At 32.9% G+C, this 23263-nt stretch overlaps 2 protein-coding genes and 1 pseudogene across 3 annotated transcripts; all 3 read left to right on the top strand.

Moving 5' to 3' along the window:
- Nucleotides 1-247: 247 nt before the first annotated feature.
- On the top strand, nucleotides 248-2733 carry LOC122301914 (annotated as a pseudogene).
- A 6895-nt stretch (nucleotides 2734-9628) lies between these two features.
- LOC122301215 (blue copper protein-like) lies at nucleotides 9629-10919 on the top strand. The gene is made up of 2 exons (XM_043112408.1): nucleotides 9629-9973; nucleotides 10212-10919. The coding sequence occupies exons 1-2, from the start codon at nucleotides 9760-9762 to the stop codon at nucleotides 10631-10633; spliced, it is 636 nt and encodes a 211-aa protein (XP_042968342.1). The 5' UTR covers nucleotides 9629-9759; the 3' UTR covers nucleotides 10634-10919.
- A 629-nt stretch (nucleotides 10920-11548) lies between these two features.
- On the top strand, nucleotides 11549-19017 carry LOC122301214 (calcium-dependent lipid-binding protein-like). Of its 2 annotated transcripts, none has more exons than XM_043112406.1 (12): nucleotides 11549-11895; nucleotides 12006-12123; nucleotides 12606-12707; nucleotides 13050-13100; nucleotides 13995-14115; nucleotides 14972-15093; nucleotides 15254-15352; nucleotides 16196-16276; nucleotides 16379-16464; nucleotides 16886-17111; nucleotides 18007-18171; nucleotides 18374-19017. In XM_043112406.1, exons 2-12 carry the CDS (start codon nucleotides 12019-12021, stop codon nucleotides 18788-18790), a joined length of 1575 nt encoding a protein of 524 aa, XP_042968340.1. In that variant the 5' UTR covers nucleotides 11549-11895; nucleotides 12006-12018; the 3' UTR covers nucleotides 18791-19017. The 2 variants fall into 2 exon arrangements, with proteins under 2 accessions (XP_042968340.1, XP_042968341.1); XM_043112407.1 differs by having other exon boundaries at nucleotides 11549-11899.
- The last annotated feature ends 4246 nt before the right edge of the window (nucleotides 19018-23263 follow it).

Raw genomic sequence — 23263 nt, 5'->3', positions numbered from 1 at the left:
GAGCAGCCTTCACAATAGTGCTTAATGCCATATCAAACACTTTTTTCTCCATCGATTTGGCCCAGTATAGTGCAATTTTGTTGCAGGAGCTCCATGATCTTGTATGTGGAATGATAGAAGAAGCCGGAAGGACTAATATTGTAGACTATCTCCCAGCACTATATTTACTTGATCCACAAGGTGCACGTCGGAGGATGACAAATCTTATTGGGAAATTTTTTTGTATTTTCAATGGCATCATCAACGAATGACGACTAGTGCAATTAAAAGCCTTGTCAGGAAAATCTAAGGCAGGCAGCGATGTACTTGATTCCCCCCTCAGTCCTATAGACGAAGACAATGCATAATTGAGCTACGACGATATCAAGCACTTGATTATGGTGATCGATTGACTTCCTTCCTTAATCTTTCCTTCATAATGCAATATTTATAATCATCATCTCTTCGATTATGTTTTGGCCATAGGAAATAAAAGTAATTTCGTATTTATGGAATGTTACTTTAGTCACTATCCCACTTGGTTTTTTTTATAAGAGAAATACTATAGTTATATAGAGATTTTATAAAAGTAAACTCATAAATTAATGTAGCTTCATGTGATATGTTAAATTTACTTCATAATAATAATAGTTTTACAATCCAACATATCATATCAAGTAATATTAATTTGTAGATTTCCTTTTATGAGACTAAAACATTTCTCTTTGGATAATAGTCGTCGTCTTAAAAAATAGAAAAATATATATATATTCTTCAACTATTCATAACAATGACTAGATCCTCTTAAATTCTTATTTCAATTGGAAGAGAGACACGTAAAATAGGTTTTACACATTTATTGTTGGAAGTTCAGACAAAAGTTTGAAAGGCTTTTTTTTCATACTATTGTAGTTATCATTTCGGCAATTATATATTTACTGTGTACTTCTGTTGTGTAGCTTCTTTCTCTTTGTTAGTGTACTTCTTAACTCATCTCCCATGCTACCCTGTACTAGGATTTATTTGTTGGGGGCATCAACACAACATCAAGCATGATGGAATGGGCAATGGTAGAGTTACTACACAATCCTGAAAAAATGGCAAAAGCCCGAGAAGAGATTGCATAAGTCATTGGAAAGGGTGGGGTTGTTCAAGAATCAGACATGTCAAAGTTCACTTATCTACAAGCGATAGTGAAATAATCCCTTCGTTTGCATCCACCAAGCACTTCCTAATTCCCCACAAGGCCGAGACAAATGTAGAAATGTGTGGTTTCATTATGCTCAAGAATGCACATATAATGGTAAATATATGGGCAATAGGACAAGATCCAAACACATGGTCAAATCCAACTTTGCTTCCGCCTGAAAGGTTTCTAGAGAAGGACATGAGCATTGACTATAAAGGTAGAGATTTCGAGTTGATTCCTTTTGGAGCTGGAAAAAGGATATGCCCTGGATTGTCTTTCGCTAACAGGATGGTGCCCTTGATTAGGCATGTGCATATGACCCAGCAAACCGAGTGACCTGAATCAAATCGACCCAATGGATGACGGGTTATAAATCATCGGTTCACCGATCCAATAAAAATACAAGTTAGATTTTATTGTTCAACCGACCGACAACCTTCAATTTTCTCAAACCGGAGCCTCCAAGACTCCAAGTATGTGAAGCTCAACCAGTCCTGAGATGCGATTTCCTTTACATAAGACTCAACTGAATCAGGAAATGGGTTTGCTCGAAAACCAGTCAAAACCAAAATGGGTGAAGAAAAACCAAACCAAAGCTCGCCCAAACTATCCACCGGAATGTCCTGTCTCTGACTTGCCTTGAAATCTTGTTGTCGTTGATATTATTATCCTATTCAATCAAAGTCTTTGCAGTGAAATGGCAGTCAATTCAGGACAAGATCGAGGAGCTCAACTCGGGTTTAATCACCACGAAGGATTGGTGTCTCGTGGCGCACAACAAACTGGGGGGAGGGGACGTGTTAGGGTGGGTTCAGATACACAAATCTCGAGTCATGGTCCCACGTCGTGGAAGACGACAAAGCACTCCAGCAGCTCCCCCAAATTGGCGTAGAGCGACTCGTCCTCCTCCCTCATCGGGAAAAAATCGCCACGTCGGCGTCGCTTGAACTCCTTTCTACAAAAATGGGGCTCTTGAGCATTGTCGAAGATGTCGTCTCCATGTCGCCGAACCAACTGAACTCGTCGCTCGCCATCAACAACGACTCGTCCCCTAGATCCACGAACTTCTCTTCTTGCTCGGGCTTGGCGCTTGTGATGGTTTCAGACTTTATAGGTTTGTTCGTCGAGTGGTGGTTTCTAGAAGTCGGCCACGGATGGTTGTGCTCGCAGGAGTAAGTGACCACTAGCATCGTCCATGCAGCTCCTCTCTACCTGTTTTCTCACCATACATGCTTTGGAGTGAATAAGTTTTCGTTTCTAACATATGGAAAACGCCATTGCTTTTAAAGTCGGGTCATACGGGTTTGACTCGGTTTGGTTTTTTTCGAGTTGAGTTTGTCCGGGTTAGCTCCTAAAATGAGATCTTGTAGGTCGGGTCAGGTACAAAACTGGCTTTACCAGGCCAGGTTGTAGGCCTACCCTTGATATTGGCCTCTTTTATCCACCAATTCCATTGGAAGCTTGCGGATGATATGAAGCCATAAGATATGGACATGAATGAAATGTTTGGACTAAGCTTAAACAAGACACAGCCCCTCAGAGCTATTTCCAAGAGTTCTCTGTAAATACCATCGTTGTGAGTTTGAATTCAATAATAGAAATTATCATGAACTTGTTCCATAAAGATCTTCAACATAATTATAGGTAGTTCTTATCTTCTTAATCCAACATTATAGAATTTGCTGAGAACTGGTTCCACAACTTTTGCAGGACAAATAATTGTCCAGAAACTAGGGGTATTAATTGGTAAATAATTGTAACACAGAATATAATAAATAATTTAATTTTTTTAAATATCAAAATAATAATAATATTACAAAATAATATTTTAACAATATTTTATTTAATTTTCAATTTTCATCTCAACTTAACTCAACATCCAAACGCAGCCTAAGTTTTATGCACTATGTTTGCTCCCGATGGGTATTAAATAATATGTGTAATATGCGTGTCAGAAAAATAGTGGGATTTACAATTAAAAAATTAATTTTTTTTACATAAATCTCATGTTGTATTCACTTTTTTTAAAATGATTACACTACAGTTACACAATTCACAGTTGTAAATATTTTTTCTCTAAAAATATTAGAATTTTTTTACATATAAGTAAAATCGCGTACTGATTTGCGTACCAATACTGATTTTTTCATATTTAAATTTGAAATTAGTATTATTTTTAATAAAATTTAATTTTTTACTAATTATATTAGATTGATATATATGATAGTGTACAGTTATATTTGCATTTAAATTTTTTCAAAATATTATCTTTGGGTTTGGAACAGGTCAACTCCGCGACACTAACGGGTTTATTGTGGGGACGGACCTCATTTTTCGTAATAAAAGAAGGGTTCTTTGAACCAATGACCATAGTTTCTAACTTTCGAACGCAGTCGTGAAGAGGACATTAGAGTACAAGAGCAGCCAACTTCATTTAAATACGTGAACACGTTTACTCGAGCATTCACAACAGGCCACGAGTTTCCAGACAACATTAATAAAATCAAAGTTCCAACCTTTACTCCACCTGACGAGCATCTTCATAGTTGTTTTCTTGCTCGGTTAGCAGCATCGTGTTAGGTATACTTTTTATGATTCGATAGACTTTAATCAACTGATCCCGCATTTTTAAATATTTTGTAAATAATATAATCTAATTCTTAAGCCAATATGTAGAACATACTATCCATATCATTTAAATAATGAGATTTGATTTATAATATTCAAATTTTTAAATCAAATTATGATATATAAACATTTTATTATATATGCTCAACACACTAGTTTAAGAATATAATTTTTCAATATTAATTTAGCATATATAGTTATAGTCATAGATTTAATTTTTTTATGTTATATTATAAAAAAGTATATAATATGTAGCTCAAATTTAGAGCACTCACAGTGAGTAAAATTTGAAGAAAATAGTTCAAAACAACTTTTCAACCGATTATGTATTTTATAACTAATTTACAGTTTGTTACAATATATTCTATACATCTATGAAATATTGTACATAAATATATAAATTTTTATTTTATTTATCTCTTATTTTTACTTATTTTCTTGGTTGCCAAAAGTCACTTTATTTCATTTTTGTCTCTCGCTTGACCACCTAAGGTAAAGCAATCCATTCTCATAATATCATTTGATACTATTTTTATTATATTTTTTCTTCTCTACCAAAAGCCACTTTTATTTTTTTTAATTAATTTATATTTCGATCTAACTTATAATTTTAGATTAATTTAAAATAAGGCATCATGATATGAGATTATATATGGGGAAATATTGTAAATATTAAAAAATATGAAAATATTATTGATAGTTAGATAAAATATTTGAAATGAATAAAAAATATTAAAAAGTATAATATTTAAATGATATAAAGAAAAAATAGATAAACTGATGTATGATATATTATAAAAGTCGATATGTAAAATAGAAAAATGAATTTTTGTGATATATTTTAAAAGATGAGATAAATAATCAATGACTAGTGCTTTCATTCACAATGGCTTTTGTAAAATATAACTTCTTTCTATAATAATAGGCCTCTATCTCACTGCTACGGTAATGAACAGTTTCTGTTTCAGTGTTTACTCTTTTCTTTAGCTTTTGTGCATTTTGTCCGTACAAATCTCTTTGAATTGTGTTTATTATATAATTATTTTAATCTGTTGGCAGTCCAATCCAGTGAGTTGTACTGTTTTTGTTAGTCCACTCTTGTTCCTTTTCAATGCATGATTAAGCAGTTGTGTCAGTGCTTTGATTCACAATAGCTTTTGTAAAATACAACTTCTTTCTATAATAATAAGCCTCTGTCTCACTACTACAAGAATGAACAATACATTTTCTCATTCCATTTCGGTGTTTACTCTTTTCTTCAGCTTTTGTGCATTTTGTCCGTACAAGTCTCTTTGAATTGTGTTTATTATATAATTATTTTAATCTGTTGGCAGTCCAATCCAGTGAGTTGTACTATTTCCATTAGTCCACTCATGTTCTTTCCGTCAGTCCACTCTTGTTCATTTTCAATGCATGATTAAGCAGTTGTATCAGTACAGCCTGTGTGCATGGTCAATGCATACGTACAGGTAATGTGTATAGGTGGACTGATAAGGATTTGTATAAGTCTTGGTCCGTGCATTCGTACAGGTAATGTTTAATATTTAAATCTAATGTTTAATAACACTGATGAGGATTTAAAAAAAGGCAAAAATCGTAAAAAAATATGAAATGATCCTGATGAGGATTTAAAAAAAAAGGCAAAAATCGTAAAAAATTATTAAATGATCCTGATGAGGATAAAAAAAAAAAAAGGCAAAAATCGTCAAAAATATTAAATAAGTTAAAAGACCCGCTACTAAAAAATCATGAATCCAGTTCGGCGTGGGCTGAAGAAGGTGGGTATGGCCGAAGCGTGGAGGTTCGGCGTGGTCTTGGGCTGCGACGCGCGGGCATAGGCAACAAATCTGAGTTGCGATTCGAAGGAGACAGAGAGCGTGTGAAGGAGAAAGAGGGTGCTGTGTCAGCATGTGGAGGTCGGGAGAGGAAGGAGGTGGCAGCAGCGACGATTTGGTGGCTGTGCACAGGGGATCCGAGAGAGAGAGAGAGAGAGAGAGATATATATATATATATATTTTCTCAAAAGCAGAAAGAAAGGGACAGGCGGAGAGAAAAGAGAGGAAGGCATGAGAGAAAGGAAAAAATAAGAATAAATATCTAGGGTTATTGTCTAAACGACACCGTATAGAGTACATATGTTTAGGAACATTTGTTCAGATTCTTTGAATTTGAACCCATATGCAGGGCTTCATACATTCCTTTGTCGACAGTAATGAATGTACTACTCCTGTAAAGCCTTTTTTTTGTTTTTTTTTTTGTAATCTTCTTTTACCCCTCTGACAATTGATATGCATGTGTGCGAAATTCATACAATCTCTAGAAAGAGCTTTGCTATTTATAAGTTCTTACACTACATATCACACAATTTTTTATTTTTTAAATTTTTTTTAATTTCATTTTTCTTAAAATAATTGAATTTTTTTTACTAATTATCTATATACCACAAATTTAATAAGAGAAAAGAAATTTTAAAAATAATAAAAAAAGTGTTATATACTGTATAAGACTTATAAATAGAATTTTTTCTCTACAAAATGTCACGTTTCAATTTTTGGATACTTTATAAACAAAAATTAATTCCAACAGAGAGTTATGAATTTTCTTGAACAGTCTTTGCTCAATGAAAAAAATTAGGAATGAGCCATGTAAAAAAATTCTCCCAAATAAATCTAAATTGATAACTATTTATAAAATTCTTGAAAAAAAAAGATCAATCTGTATTTGTTTATATAATTTCTTTTTTCCAATCTCTTAATGATTTATTCTTATTAATTTATGAAGATATATAATTTTGAAAGTTTAATCTTTGTTTATTTACTGACATCAAATTTGTAATGTTATTTCATGTGCATTTACTGTTTCAAATGTGGCATAGTTTCTTTCTTCTTCTTCTTCTTCTTCTTCTTCTTCTTTTTTTTTTTTTTTTTTTTTTTTTTTTTTTTTTTTCTGTTTAACGTAAAGAAGGAGATTTTTTTTATTATAATTATACAATCAAATTATGTAATATTTATTATTGTATTTTTCAATTTTAAAATCTAAGTGTTAGTATGCTTTCGATTTTAGATGTTAAGTGTAGTAATAATAAGTGGAATAGTATATTTACAAATTTTCATAAAAAAATAAATTGTAACTTTTTAATATTTTAAACATATAAAATTTGGCTTTTACCATGTTACTTAGACAGGTGTGAGAATGTTAAATCAAATACTTTTTTAATTTTTAATATTTCTTATACTATCATAAAAAAATTGAAATCATTAAGAAATTTTTGAGTATTTCATTTTTGTGTCTTAATAGTGCTAAAAAAAGGTTATGAAAACTCTTGAAGTAAATTAAGATAATTTGATTTTCAAAATTTTTAACATATTTAACACATTATCTATAAATACATTGAGTTTTATATTAAAAAAATATTAAAAGTAAATTATAACAAAAATAATGTAAATTGATTTTTATATAATTGTCTATTATGTCAATTTTATTTTTATTTATAACATGCATAGTAATTTAATTAAAAATATTGCATTCAAAAATTTGTGTTAATTTTAAATTTTTATTAATTATGCAATTATAATTAAAAATTTCCTTTGCAGGAACATTTGTCATATAGAAAAAATCTTGTGGCACAAGTTTCACAGAAAGAGTGGATGATTGAACTTTTAGTAGACCTCGATCAATTTAACCAAAAACAGTACAAGAATTTCAATGTCGTCTTTATTGATACTGTACAGGATGACACAAAATGATGGATTGAAGTAAAAACATCAAAGAACTCATATTTTGAACTGATGTTTTTGTTGGACTTGTATTAAACTTATCGCAGGCAACTTTGATAAAACTATCGATGCTATAAATGTGTTAGACTATGTTATGTTTTAAACTAATGTTTTTGTTGGGCTTGTATGAAACTTATCACATGAAACTTTGCTAAAACTATCGATGTTATAAATATGTGTTAGACTATGTCATATTTTGAACTAATATTTTTATCTTTTAATTTATGCAAGCATGTAATTATTATACTATACTTAACTATCATTACCCCAATTTGCTACATTTCACATTTTTTCCATATGCTTTAAATTATTGATTGAAATCAATTTTTTTATGAAATATATACTATTTTTTTAAATAATTATTTCATTAAACTAGATAAACATGTATTGCACGTTGCTCCTACCTAGTGTTATAAAATATAAAGAAAGTTACTCAAAAGTCTATTCCAATAGATTTTGTATTTCATTTTTATCATACATTTTGCTACAATAATCTCGCTAGATGTAAATTATACTATTCACAACTCTAAAATATTTTAAATTAATTTCTCTTTCCTCTAAGTTTTGAGTAGCGTTCTTTTCCCGCTACTCGAAACTTATCATATTTTCATTTCCGGCCCTTTCTCTCATTCACACACTTTTTTGTGTTTATGTTGAAGAAGCTCTGGTTTCATGAGTGTGTCTGCCGATTACCTATCTCATCAAAGCTCTCTTTGGATCTTTTTGTTGCACTTTCATGATAAAATATCATAATACTTAACATTTCATGGCATCACTGTAAAAAAAACAAAAATAAAATCCTATACCTTCGAGTGTAGCTACATTCTATGGTCTAACCATTATCAAGTTCAAAATTTGATCATTGAGTTTAATATTTCCAATGATTTTAGCTCTACTTAAAATTATTGTTTTTCAATTATTTTTTTCTCAACCTAATTATTCAACAAACACAATTTTAGAATAAAATATTATTTTTGATATTAATAGTAATTAACCAAACTTGAAAAATTATTTAACTTTAATATAGCTCTAAAGTAGAGCATTAGAGTTTTAACTGCTCCGATACAGACAACTTTAATAAAAGTTAGCCAAGACTTGACTTAGCCATTACGGCAATACCGGTGTTCTTATTCAGATGAGAGGGTGGGTATAGAGTAGAAGGGTTGTTTTGTATATTGTCTTTCCTATTTTCATAATATATTTTGAGAATATTCTCATAAATATAATCTTTTTTTAATCAATTTATATTATGATTTAGCTTTTAAATTTGGATTAATTTAAAATAGAATATAATTATATTATTTTGTACATGGCGAGGTATTATAAATATTAAAAGATATGAAAATATCATTAATAGTTTAAAGAAATATTTTAAATAAAAAAATATTAAAAAATATAACATTTAAATGATATAAAGAAAAAATAAATAAATTGATATATAGTATATTGTAAAAGTTAATATCTAAAATAGAAAAAAGTGAGTTTTAATTATGTATTTTAAAGGATAGATCATAGGATGAATTAGTCATTCGAAATGCAGACCTAAAATTGTAAAAAATCTCGAGTTATGTACAATTTGTTGCCAAATAATGAAAAGAAATTAAAAAAGTAGACATAATGAATGAAGCATAAACTATTTGATACTATAAAATTCGCGTTTATTCCAAAATTAACGGAGTATGTCGATTTTTGTTTGACTAATAAGAAATATTTAGGATAAAAAATCCCAGAAATACTTTTTGCAATTGGCATATGCAGTTGACGTGTAGTCGACTGTAAAAAAGTGAATTAATACGGAATTTATATAAAAAAAAAATTATTTTTATAACTGTTTTTTATTCATGTAGGTCTCATTGAATATAAAAAATTTTTTTTATAATTTTTTTTTATTTATTCCATACAGCTGACTGTACGCCGACTGTATTTACCGACTGTATGTAGCAAAGTCTAAAAAATCCTGTTGTCAGCCTGTCACTTGTTGTGCGGGAGGAAAAAAAAAAAAAAACATATTTACGAAGTCTTTAACTACTAAAGTGAAAGAGGAAGTTGTTTGCAATAACTCAAAGCTTCTCATGTCATAAACAAAAACAAACAAACAAAAGGTTACTTAACATACCCGGGCCACCCACCCCTTCAAATCTAAGCAGAAGCCATCAGGCTTCAGGGCACCCAGACAGCCTTACGGCGATGGCGACGGCGACCTTGGGGAATCTGACGGCTATCATTGCGCTTCTAATAACAGTCGCTACAGCAGCATCGGACGCCCCTCCTGGTACCGGGTACACCAACCATACCGTGGGCGGCGCCGCCGGATGGTTCTTCAACGGCACTGCTAACACTTCCGCCACCAACTACTCCTCTTGGGCCGGCTCCCTCGCCTTCAATCTCGGAGACTTTCTTAGTAAGCTCCGTACTCGACTCACTCGGTTCATTGTTTCTCTTTTTGAAGGATGCGACGATGATTAGGCCCTAGGGTTTAGGTCTGCTGGTCCCATTTTAGTGCAATCTCTATTTTCAAAAACAATTGAATTTCCTCGATTGTCTCACTCACTACACAAATGCTTCTGTATTTCAATTTCCACTAACTCTTTTGCCAATCGATCGATTAATTTTGACGCTTTCTTATTGTTTTTCTGTAGTTTTCAATACCAATTCGAACACGACGGTGATCCAGACATACAACGATACTACCTACTTGAGCTGCACCATGGATGATGCAGAGGACGATGATACCACCCAGTACAATGGAGGCAGCACGCAGTTCGGAGATAAGATGACCGTGGCGGTGCCGTTGACGATCGAGGGCCCCAACTACTACTTCTCCGACGCCAACGACGGCGTCCAGTGCCAGCAGGGCATGGCCTTCGAGATCCAGGTCAAACACGGCCTCGGCTTACCGCCCAGCCTCAACCAGCCGCCTCCGCCGCCGTACATAGAGCCTCCTGGTCCCGACTCCGTTCAGTCTCCACCGGTCAGCATCTCCCAGAACGGCGCCATCAGAGGAGGCGCTAACGTGGGCGGTGTGTTATGTGCACTTCTCACCGTTTCTGTTCTGTTCTAAATATCCCTACTTGGCTGGAAGGTTGGGCCGGTTGGGATAGGGATGGTATTTTGCATGTTTGTGCTAGTTCGGTAAAATCACATCGGCCGGTTTCGGTAACTTCGTTTTGGGCGTGAGGAGAACATTTCCACGGATGAGCATGTTCTGGACAGCTTACATTTTCCTTTCCTTTTCTATTCCTATACTTGCTGGATTATAAAACAAACTTCCCGCGTTGAGAGGGAAGAATGATTGGACCTGATCTATTTTATTTTTCGTTTATTATTGATTTTATTTTTTTGGCCCAGGTTGCAATCTCTAATACATAAACTTTTCGGTTTTGGAGACTTGTTCCATGCCCCATTCACAATTTTCGTATGCAAATACTTATCCTTTTTTTATTACTCTCGATAAAAATGGCGTCATACATGATTATAAATTATAATTATTACCAGTTCAAGAGCATCCTCCCAAGGAGGGCTCTTCAGTCTGTACATTGAATTCGGAATGAGAGGCACAAAATATGTGGTTCGAGCAATACCTTTCCATTTGGTTCTATATTTTTCTCATTCCTTTCTTGTCCATAACTTTGACATAATATATAATGGTTCATAAAAAAATTGAGTTATAATATAAAGTTTTGTATTAAAAAATAATGCAATAATGATAGGATTTTTCTTTAAAATATTATCAAATTTTAAAGAGTAATCATGAATGTTACTATAAATACGATATAATTTGAATAGTGAGATGAAATGAAATGTTTTTAGATAAAAATTAAAAGTTAAATAAATTATTATTAGAATTTTATTTTTTAATATTAATATTATTTTAATATTAAAAAAATTATAATAATGAGATAGATAACTGTCCAAATTAGGCGTTAGATAACTGTCCAAATTATTTATTTATCGCAGCACGTTAAGGGACAGTACGTGAAGGGACCTAACGTCCGGAGGTATGCAATCAAACAAAATTCTTTAACAAATATTGTAACGTATAGCTTGAATTCAATGCTTCGATTCATTTTGTTGGGAATATCGGGGAGAGGATTGCCGACACGATAGCTCCCAATGCACCCGTATGAGACTAGCTACGTTTAGAGCCAGAATTCAGAATTCTTGGTAAAATGCAACAGACCCTTTCTACAGAGAGAAACTCACACAATACGAGCATTTTTAACTTGTAGAATCTAGAGCGTGAAAGTCACGCACTGGTTTCGCTTCCAATTGTATGTGTTCCACGTCTCTCTTTTCCTGATCTATTCCCTATCTTATCACTCTGTAAGTCTCTCTCTCTCTCGCTCTTGTTTTTGTTGTGGAAATATCGGGTTTGGATTTTTAGTGATTTAATTATTTATTGGCGCATTGTTTGTTTGGAATTTGGAAAAAAGAAAAAAAAGAAAAATGGGGTTGATTTCGGGGATTTTTATGGGGATGATATTCGGGATTGCATTGATGGCCGGATGGAAACAGATGATGCGGTACAGAAGCACCAAGCGAGTTGCTAAGGTATGCTAATTACGAATAGTTGGAAATATTCAAAGTTTTCAAATATTTGGAAAGCTTACATGAAAGACCAGTGGACAACAATTCAAATGTATCTTGAAATGATTATTTTGTGATGCATAAATTAGTACAAAATGTGGGCAATCCCTGTTACTTCTGGTTTGAGATACATTTTCAGGTATATGCATTGTAATTATCATTTTACTACTCAATGTAAAAGATACATGTGCTTGATTCGTGGTTGTAAAAGTATTTTAATCTGAAGTCAGTGTAATTCCTTGAAAATACACACAAGAAGCCAATTCTTGCTGACTCCATGCCGAGCGTAACCTCAGGCCTGTTTATGAGAGCCAGTTGGATAAGCATATTTACCATTTAGACCTGTGGGACCTGGCATTTCATACCTGTGCTTTGAGCCTTTGATGTATTGCATATATCATTTCTCTTGGTGTAATAGTCGTCGGTACGATTCTTTTATTTTGTAGGCTGTCGATATAAAACTTCTTGGATCTCTTAATCGAGATGACTTAAGGAAAATTTGCGGTGAAAATTTTCCTGAATGGATATCTTTCCCCGTTTATGAACAGGTCGGTTCTTTTTATATGTCAATTTTTCATTATTTTGTTTATTCCATTGTCTACCAAGGCTTGAAATATTTTTTTCAACTTCTTTTTTCTTTTTATATAATGAACAGAGAGGACACAAGAAATCATATGATTTTCTTTTATTTGGCACGTGCTTGTGTAATTTGGTGCTTACCATGCTAGGCGGAAATCATATGATTTCTTTTATTTGGCACGTGTTTGTGTAATTTGGTGCTTACCATGCTAGGCGGTGTGTTCATTTGTGAATTTATTATAGAGTAGCTCAATGTTATGCAAATTTCTTTGTTATTGGTCTACTTATGCCATACTTTGTGGCAAGTTCAGGTGAAATGGCTGAACAAGCAACTAAGCAAATTGTGGCCATTTGTTGCAGATGTAAGCCTCTTTTCTTGCTACCATACTCAGATAAAATGCATATTATTGTACCAAGTTCTTCTAGGATACTTTTCTTGGTCAGAAGGTAAAAGAACCAAGCAGGTGTTAAGTTTGGCACCATTGCTGCACTTTGTTCCCTTCACTGCTGTTAGCATGGTGGCAGTGAATTTGCTATTGCAGAACATATCTTTAAGTCTCCATTTGTCTTGACTGAATTTTTCTTGGAATGATTTTATTTTCAGTTTGATCAAGTTAGGTTTTCCAAAATGAAGTATGATAAATTTATTGTTTTATACTAATTATATATTTTTTTATTAGGCTCCATGGTCACATATCCCTTGGATCAAATGAGGCTTTATAGAAGTATTTTTGGGGAAAAGTTTTGTGAAAACCTCAAAATTTGAAGATGCTTGTAGAAGCTCGAGTTATAAAATCCAACATTTCTTTTTAACTTGTCATGGTGCAACCTAGTAGTCAAAGGGCGGGTTTGGAATGAGCTGTAGACTTGGACATCTTTGGTTCGATTATGCCCTAAGGGTTCCTCTGGACTACCTGATACACAGCTTTAGCAGGCGGTGTCGTGTATTCGAGGTTTACTACCTAGGGTTAGGTTCAAAGGACCTTGCTTGGTGAGGTTCCACGTCATAATAAATAAAATGAAATTCACCATTCGTTTGAAGATTTAAATGTAGAAGTGAAAAGAAAATGTAAATTTTGTAAACAAAAGCGAAGTGATTGATAGAAGGTCACTTTCAAACATCCTAGGATAGAGGAGGAGGCCATCATGAAGTGGAGACAGAGATATTATGTCTTGCTGAGGAAAAGAGAACAGATAAATTCATCAACTATAGTGGAGGCTTTATTTATGAATTATTGTGGATTTTTTATTCTCAGGCAGCTGAAATGGTGATAAAAGAATCTGTTGAGCCACTTCTGGAGGAATACCGACCAACTGGAATTACTTCGCTAAAGTTCAACAAATTGTCTCTTGGTAATGTGGCACCCAAAATTGAAGGTATGAACTGTTAATTAGCTTTTAGATCAGGCCGCAAATTGCTTGCCCCTCATTCAGTTTAATAAAAATTAAATCTTCATTAACTAATCAACCTTTAAGATGGGTATTTCTCATCTCACAAATTCAATGTAGAAAACCCACTTTCATGTTTGTTTTCGCTCCGACCATCCATCTTGTTGCCCATTTCTTTTCTTCCATGTGTTTTCCATTTGCTTAAAACGTTTTTACTCTGATTGTCAAACTCAGCCAAAGGTGGCTTTAAAGTAAGGGGAATTATGGAGTATGATGAATTATTTGGGCAAGGCCATAACAAGTAAGATAAAAAAAGTTTTTGTGAAGAGCGAGTGCTTTTCTGATTAAATGGGCCAATTTTAACAAGAAAAATCTATTCGTTAGATTAAAGACCATGATTTCCCAAGAATGCATTATTTTTTATGCTACATTTTAATCTTTTTGGGAAATTATGCCTCAAGGATCTATAGTCCTTGAAATATATTGTTTTTAAGATACACTTATAGTTTTTAGGGTCATCATGATGTGCATTATTTTTTATTTCTTATGATCAATGGCGGGCTTTTTTGCAATTATGTTTTAGTTCTCCTAAATTTCTTTTCTTTAAGTACTAAATTTTCATCAGCCAAGTGGCTTTTATACTACATTTGCCAATTGTAACTAAATTGCTACTATTTTCCCATATATTTATTTCAATAAGTATTGTCTGTATATATTTCCTGTTCTCTTTAAATTGTTCAAGGTAGTTGTTGGACTTTTATCGTCCATATAACATAAAAAATTCAACCCTTATCATACATTTTTTCCATGTTATGTGCCTGTACAATTGCTTAATTTGATGCAGGTATTCGTGTTCAGAGTCTTAAGAAAGGCCAAATTACAATGGATATTGATTTCCGTTGGGGTGGCGATCCAAGCATCATTTTAGGTGTTGAAGCTGCTCTTGTTGCTTCAATACCCATTCAGGTTGGTACATCAAGCACTTTGAACTGTATCTTTTGGATTGCATATTGGTTTATGTTTACAGCATTATGTTTACTTATATAAAAAAATTGTTTATAGCAAATGGATTTATGGAATATGAGAGTATTGAATTAAGTTACTGTTATGGTACCACCTGCCACAGCTGAAGGATCTTCAGGTTTTCACTGTTGTTCGTGTTATCTTTCAACTTGCCGAAGAGATACCTTGTATTTCTGCTGTTGTTGTTGCCCTACTTTCAGAGGTACTTCAGTGAAGATTCCTGCAAATATACAAGGTTTTGTTAAATTGTTCTTGGCTTACTGTATACGTGCTTTACTCCGGTTCATGCATAATTTTCACTAGTGCTGAACCTGTACAGGTACCTACTATTTGTTTATCTGAACGAAAGCATTTGTTGATGTATTTCTAGAGTAGACAATATCCTTGTATACCATGCATATCGCGATGTTACCAAGGGGTAAATCAATTGCTATAGTATACTGGGAATGACTAAAGTCTCACAAAGTAGGAATTGGAAGTTGAGGTGGTGATCGGTATTCTACGTTGAAATTTTGAATCATTTCTTCTTATGGTAGTGATGGTTATGACATGACGTTATGAACGCCATTTTCAATTTTCAGGGAGTTGCCACGTCTAACATCTTTGTTTATGAGTGTGATCACTAATATTTGTCCATACAAAATGATCAAGTATTCTTTCTTTATATGTAAAAGCAATTTCATTGATAATAAAAAAAGGCATAGCCCAAGTACACAAGGTGTACACAAGAGAACTTTGATCAATTTCTTAACCCGTTGTAAAATTGACTGGTCTGCACAGGGAAAGTTTTTGCAAAAGATAGCGAATTGCTGGCTTCTGCACTGAAAATTCTAGGTTTTGATTTTTTTTCTCAACACAATGCACAAACAGATATTGTGATTTTTTTTCTCTTCCCCACCTTTTTTCTCCCAGGATATTAAGCTTCAATTTACTGTTTCTAATGATTGGAGATTTGGTGTGAGATGACATCAAATGACATGATGGGTTTCTACCACTTTTATCATTAGTTGATTTAGAATGGACTAATTTCATATACTTTAATCAGCCGAAGCCTAGAATCGAGTATACTCTGAAGGCTGTTGGTGGAAGCTTAACAGCTATCCCTGGACTTTCAGATATGATTGATGTAAGTTTTGTTGTTGAATTGAACTTATTCTTTCATTCCTCCTTATTGATTTTGCATTGTCACTTAGGCTCACTCATTATGCGGTTACACTCTCTCTTGTAGGATACAGTGAATTCAATTGTCACGGATATGCTCCAATGGCCCCATAGGATTGTTGTTCCAATTGGTGGTATACCTGTTGATACAAGGTAATTATGTTGTTGTTGTTTTGGTCTTTGTTTATTAAGATAATTTGAGAACAAAAGGAGTGGAGAACGAGGCCCATAAGTGTAGGGCCCAAGCCCACACCAAAACTCTTAGGGTACCTTATAAATTTATTTATTTTTCCTTACCTCAAAACTCCATGTCGTGGTATATCAACTTGTAAGAAAAACTATGTAAGATGTTTATATCAGGAAGGAAGAGAAAGGAAGAGAGAGATGAGTTCAAAACTTGGTCAACAAAGTTTTCCTGTCGATACTCTTTCTCCTATTCACTCGATTATGGTCAATATATTCAGTGTCTATAATAGTGAGCTTTAGGTTATTTCCTCTGGTGTTCAGTACATCTAAATAATATTCTCTCTCTTTCTAGAGTCAAGTGTGATGTTTCTCTTTGTTTTTTATGCAGTGAATTAGAGCTTAAACCACAGGGAAAGCTTACCGTGATGATTGTGAAAGCAAATGATTTGAAGAACATGGAAATGATTGGCAAATCTGATCCCTATGTTATTGTGTACATTCGGCCTCTATTCAAGGTCAAAACAAATGTTGTTGATAACAACCTCAATCCTGTTTGGAATCAGACATTCGAGTTAATTGCAGAAGACAAGGAAACACAATTCCTTGTATTTGAGGTTTTGATACACTAGCACTCTTTTTTTTTTTTTTATTCAGCCAGATCTATACGTGTTAATTCTGCATGAATCTATAATTTCCGGGATAGTATCATAATTATGGTGCAGTGTTCAGTGTTAGTAACAAACTATTTTGCGGTTGATTTTTTTTTTCAATATAAATGTGTGAAAAATGCAGCTTTTTCCTCAGAAATTTTCCTAATATTTCCTGAGTTGTTGACCTATGTTGCTTAGAAAAAAAGCTCTTGCATGCAACTGGAATTGAACCTTCGTTGTCCCCATCCCCCCCTCCCCCCAAACAAAAAAAAAAAAGGAAAAAAGCAAAGTGATGACACGTGTACACTTTATAGAAGAAGATCGATATACCCATAAATTAAAATGTTTGTGTATTCACATTTTTTGGGATTTTGAACATATAAATATTATTAGGAAAAAAGTAATAAAATTTTCTAGTGTATGTTTGTAATGGCAGCTGATCTGTAGTGAAAGGGTAGTGGAAATAAAAAGAACAAAGTATGTTGATGACTCGACTTTTGAGATCCTGAAATTTGGCATTTTTAATGAAGGCTGGGAATGGATTGTGGATATTGCACAAGGACCAGATTAACATGACTTAAATCAAGTTTCAAGAGATGCTATGAGAGGCGTCACAGGACACATGCATGAAGAGTCACTATTTCGTGGACGTACATTAATAGTCAGAGATAACGTTTTAGATCCACCTAAGTCGAATTTTCACGGCTCCAAATATAGCATTTTCTTTTGTTATTTTCATGTATTCATCCCCTGCCCTTTCTTGCCGTTTCTCTTGTATCTGACCCAGGATGTTTCTGCCTTTAACCTGTAAATCTCATGCAACTGTACATTTATAAATGTTCATGAACTCTTCTAACAGGTTTGTGATGAGGACATTGGGCAAGACAAGAGACTGGGAATAGTAAAGCTACCTCTGATTGAGCTGGAAGCTGAAAGCATGAAAGAGTTTGATTTGAGATTGCTACCATCACTGGACATGCTGAAAATAAAAGATAAGAAAGATAGGGGGACTATTACGGTGAAGGTAGACATTTGATCAAAAAAATTTATCAATTGATGACCCCGTGAGTGCTAAAATTTCTACTGTGAGCTTGATGATAAAAAGTGATAACTTTACTCTGCTTCTCATTTCAGTGTCATCATGTATGCATAACGTGTAAATTCCCTTTTTGCCATGTATTTTTTAAGAGTTTGTATTTAAGAAAATTTTGATGTATGACTTTCAGGTTTTGTATCATGAATTTAACAAAGATGAGCAGTTGATTGCTCTAGAGGAAGAGAAGAGGATCCTAGAGGAAAGAAAGAAACTGAAACAAGAGGGAGTCATTGGGAGTACGATGGATGCACTTGATGGAGCAGTATCACTGGTTGGGAATGGTGTGGGAATGGTGGGTACTGGTATTGGTGCTGGGGTGGGGCTTGTGGGAACTGGCATTGGTGCTGGGGTTGGGCTTGTGGGAACGGGCGTTGGCACTGGGGTTGGGATTGTTGGGAGTGGCCTTGGAGCTGTGGGCAGTGGACTAAGCAAAGCAGGAAAGTTCATGGGCAGAACCATTACAGGGCAATCGAGCCACTCCAGGAGGAGTGGCTCCACAACTCCAGTGAACAGTATCCAAGAAAATGGTGGTGCCAAGCCACTGTAGTCTTCCAGCAAACTTTGCTGCCGAAGTGTGTGAGCTGACCTGGTTAAGGACTGGATAGACAACATATTTTTCTCTCTTGTTACCACTGTATCTTCTCCAATTCTACTCCATCTGCTGGCATGGAAAATGATGCACAATTATTGGCTATTTTCTAAATTCAGCTGTCTCATCCCAGATTCCCAACTGGGTTCTGGATAACAGAATATGCATTCTCTGGATTTTTTTGATCTTGATATTTTCTCTCTTTGAATGATTGGGACAGCAAATCCGGATTCCACAGAGAGAGAGAGCTCTCTATGGCAAAGAATGTGGACTGCATCCCGTGGCAGTCACCTAAGGCTTCATGAGCCGAAAAATATGCCAGCATTTGTCACCAGAAAAAATATAGTTACAAACACAATTGTATACTAATCTGTATACTAATATGATATGATTGGTCAAAAAGTAAATTTTATTGAAAACAGTATTAATTTAAATTTTAAGTATGAATGAATCAGTAGTGGTACACAGATTAGTATGCGATTGTGCTTGTATATAGCAAAACTCTTTTTTAAATACATAATTTCACCAATAATCAATTCTTTGAACTATTAAGAAAAAATTTTAAAAAAATATCTGTTGATTTTATTGGTGGGATATATAGATTTGTTTAACATTTTTCATATCTACTAGTGGAGGCCAAAGGTGCAGTAGTATTTTTTCATTGTTTTATACAAATATTTGTTCAGAGCAAATTTGAATAAAAAAATAGAAATTCAAATAGAATTTTGTTTTTTGTTTTCATAATTATTGTAATTCTTGGTCATATTGCACAGGGCCAATAGAGAGAACATTGAAATTTTTGTGTTGTTACTGATTGAATATTTCTAGATTTGCAGCAAGTTGAATCATCCACTATTTTTCTGAAACTTGTACTGCAATAGTCTCTATAAACAGCAGATGCTCCTATATGTTAAATATTTAATGGGATTAGAGAATGAATAAATGTGTAAATAGTTAATTTACAAAAAAAGAAAAATAAAAAAATAATTAGTATGCTCCTATATGTTAGATATTTAATGGGATTAGAGAATGAATAAATGTGTAAATAATTAATTTATAAAAAAAATAAAATAAAAAAATAATTATTATTTTATTATAATTTAAAGTTGAAATGTTTCATGTATAGTATAGAAACTGTAGAAATGAAAAAATTTATTTTATGAATTTTAAGTTGTGAAATTTATTTTGATGTGTTTTCTTGGTATTAATTATTTTTTTGCATTTAAATTGATCTTTACTTTAAATTAGTTTAATGTTGGACTTTAATTATTTTATTTTATTAATATTGAGTTGTAGTGTTTTTATTTGGCTCTTATTTATTTTTTTTATTGTACATTTTTCTTTTGTTGAACTCTTCTATTTTCGGATTGAGCCTGTTTGAGTGTATTTTATTTTTCTTTTGGGTCCAACCCAACTCGTGAGTCTTCAACCTAACACAACCCGTGAGTCTTCAACCCAGCCCACTAAATTGTTGTTATATTTCCTTTCATTTTGGGCCCAAGTCCATTCGAAAACCCAGCCTAGCCCGTGGGCCATGAAACCAAGCCCCCTCTCCTTGGCAATATGGCATCGTTTGGCATGCCTTAGGGCTTCTTCTTCTTTTATTTCTTTCCTTCTCAACGCCGTTCTCTTTCCTTCCCAGCGCCGTTCACTTCCCTTCTTCTTCTTCCTTTAGCTGTCGTAGCTCTCTTCCACCATTCTTCAACTGGTAATCTCTACCTTTTACTTATCCTTGTTTTGGTTCTATAATTTTCTGCAAAATTGATTAAATCTTTTCTCATTTTTGCATTTTCATTTTGTTATGTTTATATTCTCTGCAGGTCGGCCAAAGCCTCATTTCACACATTCTTTCCTCTTCTTTGTTGTCTTACGTAGTTCTTGTTATTGTGGTGTAAAAACTTTACTTTTTATCTTGTTTTTCTCCTTGAATTGCGATATGTTTGGCTCCTGTAATTGTGCTTTGTTTTGCCTCCAAACATGAAGCTTGAGACTTGGTCTGGAGGGCGTGGAGGTTGAGAAGCTGAAGGGCTCTTTTATGATGTTGCGTAGGGGCTCTTTTACGATGAAAATCCTGAATGCCCACTAATCAACGGAGTTCCCGTGTGATCCACCGGACGCGACCTTCGGTACCACGTATTTGTGGGTTTTGACAAAGGAGCATGACCGGGCGTCTATTGGCTTAGCCACGAAAAGCCGGTTGGAGGGTAGGGTTCGTGGGGTCGATGGGGTCGGGGAGGAAGATGGGGATTCGACGGCTACGATCGCACCAAAACAGCTATGTTTTATACGGAATGTAAACGGAGCAGTATCTAAATCTTCTATGTACACGGAAACAAAAACAAAATTAGAATTTCCTATTCATTCATGTAAGAATGCGATAGATATTTATTATTATAGATAGATTTAGAATAATGTTAGTTTGCCGTTCAAAGTTTACCATTCGGCGTATTACAAGTGTAAAATTTGTTTATTTTCTTATAAATATTTTTTAACATCTTTAGTCATTAAAAAAAAATATAATTTCACTAATAATATTTTTTAATAATTAAGAAAAATTAAATAAATTAAATGTAATAAAATATTCGATAACTTTAAACAATAAATCTATAAACTGACGTAACTAGATTCAGTATGCAGATTGTAAAGTTACTTTTAGTGAAAAGTAGGTCTAACAAACCAAAAATTATATCAATTTATAGATTTATTTTTGTATAATCTCTTTACATATGTAACTGTTATCTTTAATTCTCGTTTGGTTACACAGTTTAGATAAGATGAGATAAGATGTTTTGTTAAAAGTTAAATAAAATATTATTATAATATAATTTTTTAATATTAATCTTTTTTTTTAAATTTTAAAAAATTAGATTATTTATTATATTTATATAAAAATTTAAAAAAATTATAATAAATAAATGAGACGAAATAAAGAATAAGGAATAATTTGATATTTGGAAACGAAACCAAATCTTAAATAGTCGAGTATTATATATATATATATATATTTATAAGACAATTGCAGAATAATTACTACAATTAATGACCTACAAAATAATTAAGCATTTATATATATATATAAATATGAAAAATTTTATTTATTATTTAGTGAGAGATGATATCATCCATACTATATATTTTATATATTTTAATATTAATTTTTATTTTATTTTATTTTATTAAACTAATTGAATTATTCAACTTATCATTTATATACTATATATTTATTATAAAAAAATAAAAAATAAATAAAAATAAATGTGATATAGAATATGTATAGAGAATAAGTAAAAAATAAAAAATATTTAATAATAAAATATTATTAAATATCTGATATGTATAGAAATTGAATAAAAAAGTTCTTCACGAGTAAAATAAAAATAAAAAATAAAATATAGTGTGCGTGTAACGATGAATATTTCCCACGTGAATATATAATACTGTTCAGAGAAAACGACGAAGCAGGCCTCGGAAACATCAGCCTCAGGCCCTCAGGAGTCAGCACCCGACAAGCGTGGGTTCGACTTCATTTCGTGAGTGAGTGAAAAAGCTGGGGACGAGTGGGACTCACGCGATCTCAGTTTCTCTCCCTTTGTTTTATATTCTTTGACCTCTTCCTCTCAGAAAGCTGCTATAAGCTAAGGTTTTCTCTTTTGGTTCTTTACAAAGATCCCTTCCACGAGCTCACAAAAGTGAAAAGCCAATTCCATTTCTCAATTAACCGATGCCTTTTTTTTTTTTTTTCTTTTCCTTTTCCCATTCGTATGTGATTTTGTGAGTTCATAGCAATTTCTTAAGTCTGAATTCCTTTTATTATTATTATTATTATTATTATTATTATTATTATTATCATCACCATTATTTATAATTATTATTTATTAAAGACTTAAATCATTAATTTAAAAGTTACAGGATTATTAGATATTAATTTAGTTAAACTTTAAAACCGTGTGATTATAAAATTTTACCACGCTTCTAAATTTAATATCCATAACAGCCCACTTTATTGACATTAACATAATATTAATCCTTGACTCACTCATTTATCAGTATTTAATGACTTAATATCATGCACATACATAATATCAAGACATTTTAATTTAACCTATATGTCGCCCTTCCGTGACTTGAATTTGTGACGTAATTTTTGCTTTAATACCAATCATTAAAAACTCAATCATTAATTCAAAAACTCTACAACTATTAGATAGCAATTTGATTAAAATTTTAACACTCAAAATCATAACATTATCCCATCATATCTCGGAAGACATCAAAAAAAAAAAAAAAATCCAAATATAAAGGTAAGACCTAAACTTTTGTCATACCAAATACCAATTCAAAGTGTTTTTTTTCCCTTCATATTTTTCCAAGTTTAATAGCCAATCAAAAAGGGTTTAGTTGACAAGACTTGACATTTCAAAAGCTAATCGT

The sequence above is a fragment of the Carya illinoinensis genome, chromosome 2 (genome assembly GCF_018687715.1).
Source record: "Carya illinoinensis cultivar Pawnee chromosome 2, C.illinoinensisPawnee_v1, whole genome shotgun sequence".
NCBI lineage: Eukaryota > Viridiplantae > Streptophyta > Magnoliopsida > Fagales > Juglandaceae > Carya > Carya illinoinensis.
This window is presented reverse-complemented; position numbering and strand designations above follow the sequence as displayed.

Coding starts and splice junctions, on each gene's coding strand:
- LOC122301214 (XM_043112406.1), top strand. CDS start 12,019: ATGGGGTTGATTTCGGGGATTTTTATGGGGATGATATTCGGGATTGCA. Junction 15,094..15,253: donor TTGCTTCAATACCCATTCAG/GTTGGTACATCA, acceptor CACCTGCCACAG/CTGAAGGATCTTCAGGTTTT. Junction 16,277..16,378: donor GACTTTCAGATATGATTGAT/GTAAGTTTTGTT, acceptor TCTCTCTTGTAG/GATACAGTGAATTCAATTGT.
- LOC122301215 (XM_043112408.1), top strand. CDS start 9,760: ATGGCGACGGCGACCTTGGGGAATCTGACGGCTATCATTGCGCTTCTA. Junction 9,974..10,211: donor CAATCTCGGAGACTTTCTTA/GTAAGCTCCGTA, acceptor GTTTTTCTGTAG/TTTTCAATACCAATTCGAAC.